The sequence below is a fragment of the Xenopus laevis genome, chromosome 2S (genome assembly GCF_017654675.1).
Source record: "Xenopus laevis strain J_2021 chromosome 2S, Xenopus_laevis_v10.1, whole genome shotgun sequence".
Taxonomy (NCBI): Eukaryota; Metazoa; Chordata; class Amphibia; order Anura; family Pipidae; genus Xenopus; species Xenopus laevis.
In genome coordinates, this window is record NC_054374.1 from 129,863,639 (window position 1) to 129,883,440 (window position 19,802).

Here is a 19,802-nt window from a genome sequence, read left to right on the forward strand (position 1 = left end):
TTAGCTTCCGGAGATGTCCGCCGTTTTCCCTTTACCATATTATGTATAAATAAGTTTTCCCCTTTCCAATCCTTCTCCATTTTCAATATCACGTTTCCTACTAGTGTCTCACTTTAAGTAGTGGCTCAACTACCTATTAGCTTTAATCACGCTACTACAAGTTATAAAATTAAAATTAAAGCACATTACGTGTAGTAAAGTGGAATAACACAGGAAATAAGGTATTAAAACACACTGACTGAAATGTGTTTTTGACTTTACAAGCCTTTTAGATAATCATTCTTGTGTGTGTGTTATGTAGACCTAATATAGAAAATATGCCATATACACTTATTAAAAGTTTTAAAATCAGAATTGTTTGTTTTCCACAGTACAGTGAATTTTAACAGCCAATTTGGGTTCTGAAAAACAAGCAAGGTAGGTGCCTCTTGTGTTTCCCCCCCCCAGTTCAAGAAAAAAAAAAAAAGTGGCAACTTCAAATAATTTTAGCAAGACTACAATAAAACCACAATATTGGATTTTTTTACTTTAAACAAATACTTTGCAGTTTCAATGTTTGTGCATGAATCTAGTTAAGAGCCATTTTTTTTGTAAGGAATTATAAATCTGACAGGTAAATTTGATGACCGAATAAAGGATTACAATCAGTTTTGTACAATTAGGTTTGAGGGTTTGTAAGGAAAAATCACTTTGTTGCAGTAAGGAGAATCCTAAATTCTAGATTGTCATACATCTGCTGGCATGCAAAGTGCATTGGTGCCATTATAAGCATCTCAGCCTCTACTTGTTCATGCAAGGAATGGTTGCAGTTGGAGGGTTATTTATCAACATCCCCATTTAGAGGTATTAGAAATCACAACAAAACTCCCATTCTCTAAAATCATGAACGTCATGGAATTTATTAAAAGATCCAAATATAAAAAGTATAAAAAATTGGCGAATGACGGACTTAAAAAATAAAAAAAATGAACACCTTTAAAAATTCAGGGGGGAAAAAACCAAGAGGCTGCTTTGATGTTCTTTGGTTTAGGAACTTTTTTTTTTTTATCAATCCAAATAAACTATGTAACTTACGTTTCAGTTGGTTTGTCATCAGGTTCTTCTTCCTTAGCTGTGGCGGCTACACTGCTCTTTTGCTCTTCTTCCTGAAATCAAAGAAAAAAAAAAACAGGATTACCAGAGAATAAGGGCCAGCCCAGACAGGTAAGAGAGTAGTGTCACTGGGATGGGTGATTAGCAAATTGGCACCCCCACCAGTGACAGAGCCATATTTATTAAAATCAAATTTGGAAAAAAGATTTTTTTCTTGGGGAAAAAAAAGTGAAAACTACAACGTGCTAATTTATTGAAAACAATGAAAAAAACTATTGTGTAAAAAATAAAATGCATGGAAATCGCATTCTACCAATCATATTCACTCTTCAGTCTGTGAAATATCAAAAAGTCTCAAAAACTCGAGTTGAAAAATACCTTACAACTCCCTTGATTCAACTGCAAATTATTAAATTCAGGGTTGGAGTTTTTTTTTCTCTTAAAGACACAGTAACACCAAAATAGTGTTTTAAAGGAATGACAATATAATACACAAAAGCCATGAATATCTTGTAAAATATATCCTTATAAACGGTGAGTAGTGATGTCATCAGTTATAAACAGTGAGTAGTGATGTCATTTCTGTCACATGACTCACTAAAATTTGTGTATTATAATTAATAAAGTACCCCCAGTTGTAAAATATGAGGATATTATAAGTTACCGAGGAGTTCCATGACCTCCGAGGCCTCGTGTTTTTATATGGTCATGAAACTCCTCGGTAACTTATAATATCCTTATATTTTACAAGAGGGGGTACTTTATTCACTATATAATGTACTGTTGCTCTGCACTGGTAGAACTGTGGTGTGTTTGCTTAAAACAACTAGATTATACAAGCACGCTGCTGTACAGCCATGGGAGCAGCCGTTCAAGTATAGAAAAGACCACACGAGACTTGTGTCTGCAGGGCAAGCCCTTGCAAAAGTTTTACTGCGGTGGTGCAACTTTTGGGGCTCCGCCCCTTTGTCAAGCAGCCGTTCAAGCACAGGATACACAGTAGACAACAGATACGTTCAGAAGAATCCCATTGTATATTACAGAGCTGATCTGTTAACGTGTGCCTTTTCTCCTTTATCAGCTGTGAATGGCTGCCTCCATGGCTACAAAGCAGCTTGTTTATAAATAAAAATATTGTACAGTTTGTGAAGCAACACGCCCATTTTGCCAGTGTAGCACAACAGTACATTATAGTTCCAATACTTGAAAAGACTTCTCATTTTTTTGACGTTACTATTCCATAAATAAATATCAAATCGAGTTTTGGAAACTTGAATTTGCTATTTTTGCACTCCAATACAACAACTTACATTCAAATGTTAATAGACATGCCCCATAGTTTACAGAGAAGGGTTATTTTGGTTCTGTAGAATGATTAAAAGGGACTACAATCATTAGATAAAGTAGATTTATGATTTATCAATACATTTGAGGGACTTCCCCTAAGTAGCTTATCAGTGATTTCAGACTTGGTAAACATCCAAAAAAAGTTTAAGGATCAAAAGAGGATATACAACTGTATCTTGATTTAGTACCTGTACATATTTAGGCCTCAATACTATATCTGGTAAAATCCAACATTATGTTTATTTCATATCCTCAAATAGCAAAGGATAAAACCCTCATTTAGGTCTGTCTGTAACACTGCATAGTTCTAAACCAGTAAATTATCATTTTATCTAGACACATATATAGGTTTATTTTACCTAGGAAAAATATTAGGGCAAAGAACTAAGTATTAAAGGACAAGAAAGGGTGAATTCAGTGGGAATGCCATACAGGTATGGGACCGGTTATCAAGAATACTCGGGATCTGGGGTTTTCCAGATAACGTATCTTTCGGTCATTTACATTTCTGTACCTTAAGTCTACTACAGAATCATTTAAATGTTAAATAAACCCAATATGCTGAATTTGCTTCCAATAATGATTAATTATATCAGTTTGAATCAGGTACTAAGTACTGTTTTATTAGAATAGAGAAAAAGGAAATCATTTTTAAACATATGAATTATATGGATAAAATGGAGGCTATGGGAGAAGGCCTTTCCATAATTTAGAGCTTTCTGGACAACAGATCCAGTACCTCCCAGTAAATTAGTCCACTATGTTTTTTCCCCTCAGGCTGGTGCTTCTTTTTTCAGTAAGTCTCCAACAGTTTGGAATAGCAATAATCATAGGATTAGGAAATATGAAAGTAGCCAAATAAAGAAAAAAGCATAACAATTATAAAGAAATGCAGGAAGTGAAAAAATTAACCAAATAGTGGGACATCAACCCACCTTTAGGTTAAAAATTACTAAATAAATATAGCTCAGGTAATACATACATAAGTGCCAGATCAACCTGGATCGCAAAGTTAAAATGTGTATACACACACACACACACACACACACACACACACACACACACACAAGTATAGTCACACTGCTATTATCTTAATCCTTGTCAGTCACTGTCACTTATAGTTAAAAATATAAATTTGGTAAACGTGGCTCCTTTTTCAGATTAACCTATAGGAAGTGATGCCCAATTCTGCCTGTAAAAGCCAAGTGTTAGGTGGATTTCAGGCTGCATGGTCATGTCAGTGCAGGTGTATTATCAAGTAACGCCTGTGCGCTATAGTAAAACATTTTTGAAGAAAAACAAGGTGTGAATATCATTACAAATACCACAAATCTTTAATCTATGTTATAGTTCCAGATAAGAAAGATAATAAGATTTCTTTTTAATTTGGAAATTTTTGCACTCTGGCATGGGGTGTGCAGCGTGATGAGAAGCACATTTACTCTGATGATCACACAAAAGACTATCCTATTTATGGTTTGATGTTATAGTTCCAGTACTGTGCAGAGCAGCAAGTGTTCATACCAAATTGCACCCCGTTTTTCACTATCTGGGATATCAGGCATACTTAGCAAAGTAAATCGTTGTTCACTCCAAGCCCCATTTTAACTGGCCTTCAGAATGGGCACTCATTGCACTACTTTAAAGCATCCCCATAGTATGGAAACCTTTAGTTCACCAGAAATAAAGACTTTTTTTTGACTTTCTATTGTCTATTTGAAATTTTTTCTAATATTGAAGTGTAAGGTCTAATTTTCAACCTTCTAAAGCAGCTTTTGAAGGGGGTTGCAGACCCTGTAAACTGTTCTAAATTGATAAATATAGTTGATACATTTCTTATCTTTGTCCCTGCTGGGCAGAATCTCTGGGTTTCATTGAAAGTGGCTGTTGGAATTGATACAATAGTTGCTAATACTCCAGGAATGCTGCTGAGAAATGGATCAATTAAATGTTGCACAATTGTAACAGTTTAGAGTCTGCACCTGAATTACTGAGCTGCCAGACTCAAATACCAGAGACTGGGACATTAAACTTAAAACTTAGATTTTGGGGGGGAAAAAATTAAAAAATAAAACATTAAAAGTAACTGAAAAAAAGTCTATTTCTAGTGAACAATCTGAAAACAATTGAACTGAAAAAAGTCTTTGGAAGGTGCTGGAACAACCCAGTTAAGTTCAGTGTGCCAGTCTATATATTTTCTCTATGCAATAAAGGGTATACAAAGAAAATGGTAATGAGGTCAAGAAACAGTAAAACTAAGAAATGAAAGTATTTAAGTAATAGAAAGTACTGTTACCCTGCACTGTGTTTGCTTCAAAAATGCCACTAGTTTATATTGACAAACTTGCATAACAAATAAGCCAACTGAAATAGGGCTAAATTACAGGTTAAATAGTGAATAACAGATAAGCTCTGTAGAACACCATTATATTCTACAGATCTTATCTGCTAAGTAACCTAAAAAAAACAAAAAAAAAAAAACTAAGTCATAAAAAAATGAATATGGCTAGAAATGCCATATTTTATATATTAAACGTACTGGCCCAGCATCTCTATAATAATAATAATAATAATAATAATAATAATAATAATAAAGGTTTTCAAAATTGTAAATGTGCTTTGAGCAGCTGTTGAGAAACTAAGCTTAGGGGTTATCAAAAATCATCAAGCAGAAAATTATATTTCCCCATCAAATAAGTGGATGTTACAGGGCCGATTAGTCAATTCTATTGCTAATTATGCTGGTTTCTGAGCTGTGGTGTACCAATAATTACTTAGTAATCAGGCTCAGCTTTATATTGTGACTTTTATACTCTATATATTTAGTATATTGTGAGTGGGTCCCTAAGCTCAGGTAAACTGAAAGCAGCACAGAGCATGTATATAGAATCAGCAAAAAAGAAGATGGGGAGCTACTGGGGCATCTTTGGGGGCCCATATCGTCCCTGATAAAGGGCTGTGGTTGTCTTAAGCTGGTACGCAAGCCCAAAACATAATGTACAACATTTCTACCCTACTTCTTTAGTTAAGCTTTAGTTTTCCTTTAAATTGTTGCCCCCATGGCTACACACCGGCTTGTTTATATACTACTATATAAGTATAGTACGGTTTCTGAAGAAAACACCAGTTTTACTATTACAGGGCAACAGTACATTGTATTTTAATTATTCTTAATCACTTTCATTGTTGGCATTACTACTACGTTAAGGTACTATTTCCAGCAGAGGGAGGGTACTTGCTTTGCCAAGAATCTGAAGTAGAAAACTATCCTTGTCAGGAAAGACATCATCCAAATGACCAATGATAGAAAGGGGCAATCTCAAAAAAGGGCAGACTTACTTCTGTTTCTTCACCCAAAACATCTTCTTCATTTGCTTCTTCTTCAGCTACAAGACAAACCAGAATAAAAAAGGTTTACTAAAGACCCTTCAATACTGGAAATAGCCTGTAAGGTAAAGGCAGCCATCAATAACTAAGAACACAAAGTTTAAATATACATCAAAAATATATAGTTCACATATATTAATTGCAAAACAGTAGTATTATTTGGAACGGCATTTGTGGAAAGGAAAAAAAGGAAAGTGTAAAAGAAAAGCACACACAAAAAAAATTTAAAAAAAAAAAAAGGCCAAGCATAGCAAATAACCAAAAAGAAAAATAACAGGCATAAGTCATAATGCAGTGTTTTATGTCACCACTGAATGAAGGGAATTGGTGATTTTTGAAGCACCAGCTTAAAGGTACGTGACTAGAATCACAAGGGGGTGTCTAACAACTTGGCTATACCCAGTTATTTTACCCTTCCTCAACCTTGAAATAGGTTTATGTCCAGAATGCCTGGGTTTTTCTGGATAACAGATCTTTCCATAATTTGGATTTTCATACTTAAATCTACTACAAAATCATGTAAACATTAAATAGGCCCAATAGGCTGGTTTTGCTTCCAATAGGGATTCATTATATCTAAGTTTAGTTTAAGCACAAGGTACTGTTTTATTATTACAGAGAAATAGGAAATAATTTTTAAAAATGTGGATTATTTAGATAAAATGGAGTCTATGGGAGACAGCCTTTCTGTAATTCAGTAATTCCATCCCAAACTGTAGAAACCAGCAGATAATTTATATCCTAAACTTGGTATATGTAAATCAATAAATATTTATGTTTTACATATTTTATATTGAGGTACCATTTCAAGACGTTCTGTGTGCTTACTCACGGACAACTAATAAGAGCCCCTGGCCACCAGGTTTCATCTTCCTCCTAAGCATCCCTGGAGCAAATTAAACCTAGGCGCATGTGCAATACAGTAAAATAACCAAAAGCAACTACACATGCCCAGCACAGATTTGGAAGATGGAACATTTGGTGTTTCTGCACTACAGAATAGTAAGTTAGGCCTGATGGTAAGCAATATGCATTATCCTTTAAATGCATCCATTATGTTCTACAGAGCTTATCTGCTGTGTAACCTGAGCATTTTCTCCTTTGAATGGCTGCCCCCATTGCTACCCAGCAGCTTATTTATATAAAAAAATCGGAGAGAGAGAGAGAGAGAGAGAGAGAGAGAGAGAGAGAGAGAGAGAGAGAGAGAGAGAGAGAGAGAGAGAGAGAGAGAGAGAGAGAGAGAGAGAGAGAGAGAGAGAGAGAGAGAGAGAGAAGAGAGAGAGAGAGAGAGAGAGAGAGAGAGAGAGAGAGAGAGAGAGAGATTTTTTAATTCCAGGATAGAAATACTAATAAACAGGTATATATGGTATCCAGTTGAAAGGCATCTATACTACATTTCCCTAAACATATATTTTATAGCTACAAGAAAAGCTTTAGGTCATGACTAAGTTTTTCTTAAAGACAATCTGATGTCACTGAAGTATAGTTAGATTTAGAAAGATGCAAATGTTTATTAGTGTATACCATTACTTATTAAACTACAAGTGCCATGAATAGGGTGGTTCCCCATTGATTTAACTTTTTAGAATGATTTATAGAGTGGTACTCAGACAAACTGCAGTTGGTCATCATTTTTGACTGTTTGTGATTTTCTAATTATTTTTTTCAGCCTCTCTGCAGTTGGGAATTTCACCAGCTATCTGGTTGCTAGGGTCCTGCAACCAGGGAGCAGTGTGAAGGAGTGAATGCTATACAAATATGAGGGTGCCTAAATAGAAATAAAAAAAAAAAAAAGCAAACAAACTATTAAGCAGAAGGTCTTCCGAACCGTGTTCCTCTAGATAGGCTTGCAGACGACTGATAAGATCGCTCTTGTTCCCTTTCACCTCTAAGCCACGAGCAAGGCATTCCTGCTTTAGTTCTACCAACTAAAAAAAAAAATTAAAGGGGAACGTCAATGCATAAGCTACCTTCCAGGAATAATTATGTTTGTGCAAAGAGATTAAAATGTTACTGCAAGTTACAAGCAACAAAATCTGTCACTCATTTGTAGACAAAATGATTTGTTTTTGGATCTTTGGACAATATTAGTGAGTGTCACATAAGTGCTAAATTAGAGACAATAAATTACATTTAATGTAACCACTTTAGCAGATTTGATTTTATAAAACAAATATTTAATTTAAGTCATATAAGGTCACAAGCACAGTAATAAGTGAGCACTACCAGCAAACGGGGATCGAATTTCTAGAGGAGAGATTCCTAAAGAAATCAGGGTTAGCTCCACAATATATCGGGAACCGTGCAGTGGTAATACTCTATCGCATGCCCACTCGTGCCATCCGAGGAGCCTAATCGGTGGTATACCAGTTGATCAGTTCCTACGTTAGAGGAAGAATTGCTTAACATTTGGAGAGGTTAGGACTCCAGCGGAGTAACCGATTAAGAGAGAGGATATGAGAGAAATAATATTGAGAGCTTAATGTAAAGCAGCGTATATGAATAGGGACTCACTGATGGCCCCAAAAAAGAAGGAATACAACACACAATATAATAAAATAATCGTTATTACAAATATAGCAGACAATACAAAAAAAACTGTCAATGTGGTTAAAGGAGAAGTCAAAATGTACGGGGAAAAAACCCTCCCCCCTCCCCTGTATAGGTCCCCTCCCTCCTCCGAGCAACTTGTTACTCACCCCTCGGGGCAGGTCCTCTGCTGCAGAGTTCACGGGCGCCATCTTCTCCCGATCACTCTTCTTCCTGCTTTGACCAGCGTTTTTTGACGCATGCGCAGTACGAGGCATTTACCGGTAATGATCTTCTGCGCAAAGTCACAAAGTTTCAGAAAAAAAGATCGAAACCTTTGTGACTTTCAAGCGCTTGCGCAGTTGGAGGCATTTGCCTGTATGGAGCTACTGCTCATGCGCCTGAAAGTCACAAAGTTTTCAATCTTTTTTTCGGAAAAAAAGATCCTTACCGGTAAATGCCTCGTACTGCGCATGCATCAAAAAACGCTGGTCAAAGTAGGAAGAAGAGCGCTCGGGAGAAGATGGCGCCCGTGAACTTCGCAGCAGAGGACCGGCGCCAAGGGGCGAGTAACAAGTTAGGGGCATTTGTCCGGGGGGCAGGTAGGCTGGGGTTCCCCCCCCCTGTACAGGTTGATTCTGCTTTAAGAAATTCTTGCCAACTTTATAAACATGATGATTCTTTGATACATTGAATCAAGGAGAAGTGTGGCTAGACAAGGACACACCTTGGGAGATTTATTATCACCCAGCTTATTATATATATATATATATATATATATATATATATATATATATATATATATATATATATATATATATATATATATATATATATATATATATATATATATATATAATATATCTGATCACATGCAATAAATGGAATAAGCAGTATATGGGGTGCACTGCAAGATCTCTTAAAGAGCGAATCAGAGAACATATTAATCAGATCAGTAATACGAAGTACAGCAATAAAACCAATGTCGACAGACACTTTATGGAATGTAATAACGGTAATCTTAAATTTTTTTCTGTACAAGGGATTGAACATGTTAAAACAGGAATAAAGGGAGAAGATAGTCTAACCAAATTATGTAAAAGGGGGTATATTGGATTTTTTATTTGCAGACGCGGTAAATTTTACATTTGATGTAACTTGTTGTTATGTATGATTATATTGGATAGATATTTAAATTGGGAGTTTTAACTCAGTATACTTTAGGGATGCACCGAATCCAGGATTCGGTTCAGGATTCAGCCTTTTTCAGCAGGATTCGGCCAAATCCTTCTGCCCGGCCGAACCGAATCCTAATTTACATATGCAAATTAGGGGCAGGGAGGGAAATCGCTTGACTTTTTGTAAGAAAACAAGGAAGTAAAAAATGTTTCCCCTTCGCGCATATGCAAATTAGAGTTCGGATTCGGTACGGTATTCGGCAGAATCTTTCGCGAAGGATTCGGGAGTTCGGCCGAATCCAAAATAGTGGATTCGGTGCATCCCTACTATACTTTCTTTAACCTTTACCCCGGAACATGGAATATGTATTATCTGAGAGACTAAGTGTCTAATTAATTGGAAAACACTGTGGTACCTATGTGCTTACTCGCCAAGTTTCAGGGGTTTTTTTGGCAGCCAAAACTTTGTTGAGAACCCGTGATAAATACCACAACTCTTAATCTGTCCCTAAATCTCATGTCCCTTCACATTACAAAGATTTTGCGAGTAACAAAGTAAAAAGGCCACATTCCCCTCAGAAACCACAGAAGAACAGTCATTGTGGGTTTCACTGGCATCACTGAGCCGGCGTCAATATGGTCGCATTGCATGAATACATGAATTAAACTCGATGCTGAATTCCAACTACCAGCATTCCTTGCAGAACACTATTACAAACGCTGGTCGTATACCTAAACTATAAAGATGGACGACCAGGGCGCTACTACTCGTATGTAATAAAAATTCCGGTTATAACACGAGGCCCCAATACAAATAACCCACTCCATGTATGAAATACCTTCAGCTTGTGAAGCTCCACTGTGTCCGCCATCTTTTAATCAGCTACTTGCCTTGCGCACCACAACTCAGATGATACGAGCTGATTGGTTCGTCGCAGTGTTGACGTCAGTGGAAAAAAAACCCGCGCGGCAGTTTGGATCGAATGAGCAGCAAGTTAAATTAGGTAACTTCCTGTGAACTCTCGACCCTCAACCAGGAAGCCAAGCCTCGCTCTTCTAACAGAATATACAATGCAGCCGTAGAAGAGAAACCTCCTGGCCTTTGGTCATTACGGGGTCAGTCTGCTACTGCAGAGGTTGGGTCAAAGTGGACCAATCCACTCCAGAGTAGTGAATAATCTTTCGGCCAATCACCGCGGCTAGTTATGTCGCAGTCTGTGTGACGATTTTATTAACGGCCATGTTATTGGAGGTCGGAAGTCGGGACTCTTCATAGAGCTCACTTCCGTATATCAGCCATCTTCGTTGGGGATGGAAGTCAGAAACGCCACCTAGGCTACGCCCTCTTACAGCTTCCTCCCGGAAGTACTTGTGTTTCTTGGCGACCGGTGACAGGCGGTGGTCAAACTACAGGTGAGAGGTCTGAGGAATGTATAACCGTAAGACCGATGAGTAGATGGTGTCACGCAGTCTTAGTGCTCCTAAGCCTCATTTTGAGCATTAACTCCACAATGGAGCTGCTCTAATCTTTCCAAATAATTTTACCTCGGTAAACACTGCCTCTCGTCAACAAGCAGCACCATTTCTTTAGTCCAGCCTCAAGATAAACATTCTATAAATGCATGGTTGTCACACTGTGTTGCCTGAGGGCTGCCTTGATTGGTGGGAGTTATAGTTCAACTGCTAGAGGGATTTAGGTTGAGTGTGCCTCCTGTGCTAACCCCCATGTCATGAAGGTGGTAAAGGATTTTTGAGAGCTCATTTCATGTTATTGTTGAGGTTAAAGAGGAATTTGGACTAATGATAAAAATACAGCGTTTAAAGGGGATGTAAAGGCAAAAACATAAAATCCCAATTTTACTTTCTTTAATGAAAAATACATCTCCAATATACTTTAATTAAAAAATGTGTACCGTTTGTATAAGAAACCTGACTGTATGCAGTGAAATTCCCCCTTTGTTTTGCTTGCTTTGACTGCTGAGGATAGGAAACTTCAGATGGTCCCTAACTGCTCTGCAGGGAAACCTTCATACTTTCAAACTGCAGGAGGGAGGGAGCCTATTTCCAGCCCCCCACCTTACTTCCCTGACCTGGAACACTTTTTTTTGTTTCCCTATAAAGTGTACAGATTTGTATCTGTAGACCAGTGCAGACTGCATTTTCTGATTATTGATTAGTCTTGCTGTATTGGCTTTTATGGCAGAAATTATTTGACTTGTGCTGTTTTGATAATTTATGACGATCCCTAAGTTTAACCTCCCAACTGAAGCCTAGACCACACTGAGCATGTGCGTGGTCTTCGTCTTGCAAAGTGCCAAGATGACAGCCCCCTGCGGCCAACTTTGAAAGCATAAATCATTTGTTTAATTGGGCTTCTGGTTCAGTAAGTTCATGTTTATGTTTCGTATATGTTGTAACTATTCAGTACAACTCTAATATTCAGGGTTAGATGACCTACCAGAGTTCCTTGGTATCCGATTCTTGCACAGCAGTGATGTAGTTCCACACAAGTCCTTTGCTGCTAATAACTTTATTTAGGAGAGATGCATATCAGCACTGTCATTCAGTTAATGCAGGAACATGCAGCTATAGAGAGAACTCTCGCACACTTACAGGAACAGGAAATTACTCCTATCAGGAACCCCCCCAGAAACAATAAGCAGTCACTTACATCACACACACACACACAAACAGGAAATTGCATGGCAACAACTGCCATATGCATTCTGGGAACTGTAGTTTTCTGTATACCATAACTAACATATAACAGATCTGTAATAAAGATTCAACAGAATACAAAATACAGCATTTCTAGCATTATTCTATTTTAGACTTTAGTTCCTCTTTAAAGCATTTTTTTGGTTGTACCATTGCAAATGGAGAGATAGAAACTGCTTCCTATCAAGCCTGTCCTGAACTCACAACAGCAATTGTGCTAAACCCTTTTCATGCTTTATTGAGATTTATTGAAATAATTTAGCAAAAATACTTGTGTAGCTCCAGTGCCATTATTTGTGCTGATTAGTTCTAGTGTAAAATACCCTGCATGGGGGGGGCTAAATTATAAACCAACATGCCACCATCCAGCTGTTGTTATTATGATAGAGTTTATTTAAAGGAAAACTATACCCCCGAACTATGTAGGTCTCTATAAAAATATATTGCATAAAACAGCTCATATGTAAATTAATTTTCATATTAATAAACTTTTTAGTAGTATGTGCCATTGGGTAATCATAAATAGAAAATTGCCATTTTTAAAAATAAGGGCCGCCCCTGGGATTATAGGATTCACAGTGCACACAAACAAACTACATGTTAGGTCACATGAGCCAATTAACCAAATCCGGAAAAAGGGGTAGGCAGAAGAGGCACCTGCCTAGTTCACAACAATAGGGGGGACAGGTACCTGTTAAACTGTCTTCTGCCGCAAGTCCGTGTTCGCTGCCCTCTCTCGGGCCCTCTGCCTCCCTCCCCTGCCTGCAGTGCATGTGTTCGCACACTTTGTGGCCGGGGGCTTGAACGAGAACCGGGTGGGGCACGGTGGCTGGCCAGTTGCCTAGGCCCGGTGCTGCAAATAATAAACAAAGTTTTGTCTTTTGCTTCCACACTTCTTCCTGTTAAAGTTAGAGCTGCAGTATTTCTGGTCAGGTGATCTCACAGATCACAGCACACAGACCATCATGAAATGGTGGTTCAAGGCAAGAGATGTAAAAGGGCAATATTTACTTAAATATATTTACCAGTTTGGTAAGGTTCTTTAATATGCCACTTAATATGATATAAACTATCTGTTGCTAAAGTGTTCATTTTGATGGTATAGCTTTCCTGTAAGATTGCATGGCACACTGCTGTGTACAAAAAAAAAACTTGTGTTAGGTGCTGATTTACCAGTTTAGCCTGATTTGCTCCAGGCCACATAGGTGCAAGTCAGTCCTGGAAATACTTGCACCAATTCAGTGGTACCTGTACACAAATATGGCCATGTTATGCACTTGTTTTATACATGAGCCCTTATACATTTAATTGTCCATTTGACAGCATTGGGATGTTACGGGCTGCTAGTAAATATTAACTTCCAACATGAGGATACATCTATGATGCAGATTTTTAGTATTACCCCTCCCATATTGCTCTCCCAGAAATTGTGGCCCTGTTGATGGCATTTACTTGCACCTCCCCAAAGAGAGCTCTGTTCAGTTCTGTGGCCATTATTGAGTATAAATGTCAGCAACACCAGGGTTTATTTCCGTAACAATCCTACGTGTGTTCCATGACTAGAATTGCCCCATAAGAGCATTTTTCAGACTAGGAAAATCAGTTTGTGCATCTCTGATATTAACATGCAAATTTTCTAAATGTGTTTTTTTTTCTTTTAGGATGAATGTTGGGGTGGCTCACAGTGAGGTGAACCCCAACACCAGGGTACTGAACAGTCGAGGGATATGGCTGGCTTATGTTATATTGGTGGGCTTCCTACATATCATTCTACTGAGTTTCCCCTTCTTCAGTGTTTCAGTTGTCTGGACCCTGACTAATGTCATACATAACCTTGTGAGTATGCTCCTCTCTAGAACTCTTCTAAAATTCCTGGTAAATCTACCATAGACAAGGGTCTAATGATTAAACAGCAGGACAAAACAACATTAGAGGTTATAAAAGGTATTGAAATCCCATTATTTCAATTCATCTTGATCTGATCATCATTCTCTGCAAATAATATGAACTTCCCTTTATCAGAGTTACTGGTACATTTAAAAAAAAAAATCAATTTTTTTCTAATAGTAATTCAAGCAGTCTCCATTGTGTTTGAAACAGATCATTCCTGTGTGTGTATGTTGTAGCAAGAACAGCACACTTAAAGGGGCCCTCCACCTAAAATATAGATTTTCCAGAGTAGAAGAAAATGTCCTTCTAATCAACTTCTCCAACATTCATTTGAAAGTTGCTAAGAATTTCATTCTATTAGAAAAAAAACTCATTTTGTTGTCTTGATCAGCTATAGAAAAAAGAAATATAAATCGTAAATCGTTTGGTTTAACAAAAAAAGAAAATATTTGGCACTGATGCTAGTGGGCAGCTGCAAACCCAATGAAAAATGCTTGCTACAAAATGAAATCTAACTGCTGCAGTTATTTATATTCTTATAATACACAAAAGCCATGAATGTCTTGGAAAATATATTCTTATAAACGGTGACAAGTGATGTCATCAGTTATAAACAGTGAGTAGTGATGTCATTTTTGTCACATGACTCACTAAAACTTGTGTATTATAATAAATAAAGTACCCCTTGTTGAAAAATATGAGGATAGTAACCTAGGAGTTCCATGACCTGTATAAAAACACTCAGCCTTCGGCCTCGTACTTTACTAACTTACTCGGTGACTTATAACATCCTTATATTTTACAATAGGGGGTACTTTATTGTACTACACTATGGATACTTAATGTAAAAAAAAATTCACCCATTTATACATACTGAATAGTAGTTAGAAGTTAGGTCTACATTTTACAGAATAGACTACATATAAGGGTCAGATTTATCAAAGGTCAAATTTACTGTATGTGAATCTTATTAAATTCAAATGTACTCACAAATCGAATGGGAGGTTATTTATGAAAAACGTAGAACTAAATTAGAAATTAAAATGCGATTGAATGGGAATGACCAGAACATTCGGTTCATAATCGAATACAAACGAAACTTGAATTGAATTTTCCTCCGAAAAAAAAAACTTGAATGTCAGGAAGGCTATTAACATCTTCAAATGGGTCAACAGACCTCTGCCATTGAGTTTTAATGAATTCGGCAGGTTTTAGGTGGTGAATATTTGAATTAGAACTGTTTCCATGGTCGAGCTGTGATAAATCTCACATTCGAGTTGGTGCTTTTAAATTTGAATTTGTGAGTTTTCACACAAATCTTTTTCCGAAAATTCTAATTCTAATTTACGGTTTGAACCTTAATAAATTGAAAGCCTTTCATAAATCTGCCCCTAAGTGTTTTACTTGATTACCCCACTTGACTTTTCCATGTTTCAGCGCCTTATTTCTACTTTCTAATTTTGTTTCTGTCCAACATTTATTCTATGGCATTTTACTCATGCCTGGATTTTGGCCCTTTCTCTGTCCTTTCTAATATGTTGTGCACTGATGGTAATATAGTTTCAAGGGCTTAGCACTTCATGTACTGCACTAAACCAGCCCCTTGCTAGGGTTGTGTGTTTGAAAAAAAACCCTTATTCTTTTGCTTTAGTGTGTAACTGCCTAGATATGGCACAACGCATAACGGAGTGCATGTGGTTTTAACTTGGAATAATTACATTTGCTTTACCAAACGACCAGCACGGCGGATCACGACGGAATTGTCTGTGGAATCCTGCCCTTAGGTTTAAAATAGTCAGGCTTCCAGACACAGCGTACCTTTCTGAGGAAGTCTGAGAACACGAAACGCGTCAGACCTGAGACAATATCTGTAATTAATTGGATGTTAAAATAAAGTACATAACTTTTTACCTTTGATCTGGAAACGAGCGATTTCTTGGAAAGACCCAGGAGTGCGCTGCTCCAACGATTGATGTACCTTTACACTTTGGCTTTTTTTCTGCAGGTGATGTACCTGTTCCTGCACACTGTTAAAGGTACTCCTTTTGAGACCCCTGACCAGGGAAAGGCAAGGCTACTCACCCACTGGGAACAGATGGACTATGGCATCCAGTTCACTTCATCTCGCAAGTTCCTAACGATTAGTCCTATTGTGCTGTAAGTACCTGATTTCAAATTGATATGTTGGCCCTGTATTATACACCTGAATATAAGCTGTTTAGCTCTTTTGTAGCACCTAGAGAAGAGAACAGACAACTATGTAACCTGGAAACATTATTTATATTGTCTTTGCGTTCTGTATAAAATTTTGCCATAAAAGTATTTGCCTAATACATTTACATAACCTGTCTGACCCCCCATGTTCCAATATGATGGGGCTGCCATATTTGTGCAGCAGGAGTCCATTAGCATTTGAAACTCTGACAGGTTGAGAGGGTTGAGAAACTTCAAGTAACAATTACTTATGAAAGCAGACCTTGCATTGAAAAATGATCAGCGTGAATTAATATTTTGAAGATTAATATTTTGAGGAATAGTTTTTTTTCTTTAGAGGCAGTATAACTTGAACCAAGTGTTTCATTTGTAGTAGTGCTTGTTGGTGATGTATCCACTGTACAATTTCCAGTTTATTGGTTCAACTTGGATGTATAATTGGGGCAGCTGGTTGGCTTTTAGTCATTATGGATTTTTTTTTTGTTTTTTTCTTCATATCCGCATATCACTTATATTTCCAGATGAGAGACACTTTATGATTTGTATATGATGGTAAGAATCACTACTACACTAGATCGTTAGTGCAGAGGTAGGCCGATAGCTAGCGAAGAGATTATGCCAGTGAACATTCAAAAGTTATAATTGCGTGTGGAAGGCTATGGGGCAGATTTATTAAGGGTCGATTTGAAAATTTCAATTTTTTTTATCGTCAAAATCAACTAGGGAATTATCCAAACTCGATACAAGTTTTTTAAATAATTAGATTTTCAAGATTTATCATACTCTGACCATTTAAGAATTCGAATTTGACTATTCGCCGCCTAAAAACGGCCAAATTACTGCTTCAATCAATGGGAAAGATCCAGGGTTCAGTTTGGAGATGTTTGCAGCCTTCCAGACATTCAAATTTTTTTCGGAGAAAAAACTCTAATCGAGTTTGATCAAATTTGATTCCAGTTTTTGGGTCATTTAAATTTGTTCGAGTTTTAATAATTCCGTTTTATTAAAAATTTCGCCAAGCTGAATTTCAAATTAATTCAAAGTTTTAATAAGCTCACATGAATTCGAAATTCGACCCTTGATAAATGTGCCTCTTAATGTTACTGGTTTTTTTCTGTAATCAATGAAAGAGATCTAACATAAATTTGTATTTTTTTTTTATCCCAGATACTTGCTTGCCAGCTTTTACACCAAGTATGATGCTGCCCATTTCCTCATCAACACAATCTCCTTGCTCAGCGTCCTCCTTCCAAAACTTCCGCAGTTTCATGGTGTAAGGATATTTGGGATCAACAAGTACTGAAGGGGATCCCTTGCCCTAAGCAACGTATATCTGACGCATATCATATACAGTAGTGGTTAACTAAATATCATATCATCCGTTGTGCCTTCAAATGGAGGCTGTCTACACTGGACTGCCTAGCATGGTGTATTGGGAAGGATATGTGTTCCAGAACTGAAGCCACATATAATGCAATTCAGCATCAAGAGTTAATAACAAAAATGATTTTATGAAAATATCTTGACTAATGTATTGCAGTGATTTAAGTACAAAAATAACATCGGCCGGTGAAACAAATGTTGCTTCATGCCCCCTGCGCTACAATCAGGCGTTGGGGTTATGATGTGCAGCAAGGACTTTGTATAGTAGGGGACCAAACTATTGCAACTGTGCACAATTCATGCAACTGCTTTCATGCAATTAGGGTGAATGGGGCATTTTAAAATTTGCTGTCTATGAAACAGAAAAGTTAGGGCTTTGTTTAATAGGGAAAAGGATGAGGTGTAGCCTTATACGAATAAAGACTAGTAGGACCTGATCAGCTTTTGACATCATGAAAATTAGCTACATGCATGTGCATAATCAAGAAAAGTCTAGATTCCATTATATGAACTGTCTGAGGCAAAACCGAGTCAGATAGTATTGCCGCCACAATTCTACCTAGCGCAGAACCCCTCCAGCCTGACCCCTGCACTCTCAAAATTAACCCCCCTGTCACCACCACTAGCCACCGCTCCTCAGTTCTCATGAGCTTTCACTCACTCTTCCTTCAGCACCCTTGGTTATTGACGGTAGTTACTCGTCACCCCAAGTTGGTGCTCCTCTGTTGGTTGTCTGCAATCTGCTGGAAACTAAACCCTAGGCAGGTGCCTACCTCTAGTTCTTGAGCTGGTCTGGAGAAATGTGTATCCGTAAGATACGTGCCCCTCCTTGTTTTTATCCTAAAAATATACAAAATATTAGTAAAATCCTTATTGAAAAGGACCTTTGTCAAAATAAATTCCATTTTATGTACAAAACATTATTCCACTTTGGGTTTAAAGGAGTGTTGTTCCCACATCAGTGCAGATTGTATGTAAACACCAGACTGCATTGGATTAGTGCTTTTTTTTTTTAATCTGGTGAGTTTATAGAACCAACACTTCACCTGAAAAGCTCCTTTGCTGCTTAGGGATATAACACGTCGCATGAATTTGCTAGAAATGTGGATATGGAAATAAGTTTGTCAGCTGTTCTTGGTGCAAGTGGTTCTGTTATAGGTAAAGAGAGAACATTATTGTGTTCCAAGAGTATCTTTCGTTGGCGCACAAAGGGGCAATGCATGCCCAGTTCTTATCCTATATTTTATCCTATATCAGATTCTGCTACTGGCACAGACATGAAGGATGGCTTGGAAATCTCACACGTGTGAAAAAGAAATTAGAGACGACCAGATCTTTACATATTATGTGTTAATTACTGTACTTTTTATGGTACCGTCTTTATAAAGATAATTTGAAAATAAAGTTCTGAATGGATACACAATTCGGAATCCTCAGACCAATCTGCGGTGCTGTTAAATTTACTAAGAGCTTGATAAAGATTATACAGTATTTGCATCAGCCACTGCCTCAGTGGATCTTACAATCCGAGGTCCCTTTAACATTCACACACACACTAAGGGTCGAATTTCAAAGTAAAAAATACTTCGAAATTCGACCCTCGAATTGAAATCCTTCGACTTCGAATATCGAAGTCGAAGGATTTAGCGCTAAACGTTCGTTAGATCGATCGAAGGATTTTTCGTTTGATCGAACGATTAAATCCTTCGAATCGAACGATTCGAAGGATTTTAATCCAACGATCAAAGGAAAATCCTTCGATCAAAAAAAGTTTAGCAAGCCTATGGGGACCTTCCCCATAGGCTAACATTGACTTCGGTAGGTTTTATCTGCCGAAGTAGGGGGTCGAAGTTTTTTTTAAAGGGAAAGTACTTTGACTATCAAATGGTCGAACGATTTTTCGTTCGAATCGAAGTCGTGGTCGAAGTAGCCCATTCGATGGTCGAAGTACCCAAAAAATACTTCGAAATTCGAAGTATTTTTCATTCGAATCCTTCACTCGAGCTTAGTGAATCGGCCCCTAAGGGTCAGTTTATCAGGAGTCAGTTAACCGATCGGTATGTT

General features: G+C 37.5%; 2 protein-coding genes across 6 annotated transcripts in view; one reads left to right on the top strand and one right to left on the bottom strand.

The window, feature by feature from the left end:
- Positions 1-10,723, bottom strand: part of sarnp.S (SAP domain containing ribonucleoprotein S homeolog) — a 45,599-nt gene extending 34,876 nt beyond the window's left edge. For 3 of the 5 annotated variants that reach the window (XM_018247921.2, XM_018247919.2, XM_018247923.2), the window contains exons 1-4: positions 10,373-10,512; positions 7,631-7,754; positions 5,779-5,825; positions 1,075-1,145 (exon numbers count right to left, since the gene is read on the bottom strand). In XM_018247921.2, coding sequence (XP_018103410.1) covers positions 1,075-1,145; positions 5,779-5,825; positions 7,631-7,754; positions 10,373-10,405 — 275 coding nt within the window. In that variant the 5' untranslated portion in view covers positions 10,406-10,512. Of the gene's footprint in view, positions 1-1,074; positions 1,146-5,778; positions 5,826-7,630; positions 7,755-10,372 lie in introns of all 5 variants that reach the window. The other 2 variants (NM_001097951.1, XM_018247922.2) reach the window with 2 other exon arrangements.
- A 94-nt stretch (positions 10,724-10,817) lies between these two features.
- ormdl2.S (ORMDL sphingolipid biosynthesis regulator 2 S homeolog) lies at positions 10,818-19,180 on the top strand. The gene is made up of 4 exons (XM_018250029.2): positions 10,818-10,946; positions 13,913-14,087; positions 16,147-16,298; positions 17,523-19,180. Exons 2-4 carry the CDS (start codon positions 13,914-13,916, stop codon positions 17,656-17,658), a joined length of 462 nt encoding a protein of 153 aa, XP_018105518.1. The 5' UTR covers positions 10,818-10,946; position 13,913; the 3' UTR covers positions 17,659-19,180.
- Positions 19,181-19,802: the final 622 nt, after the last annotated feature.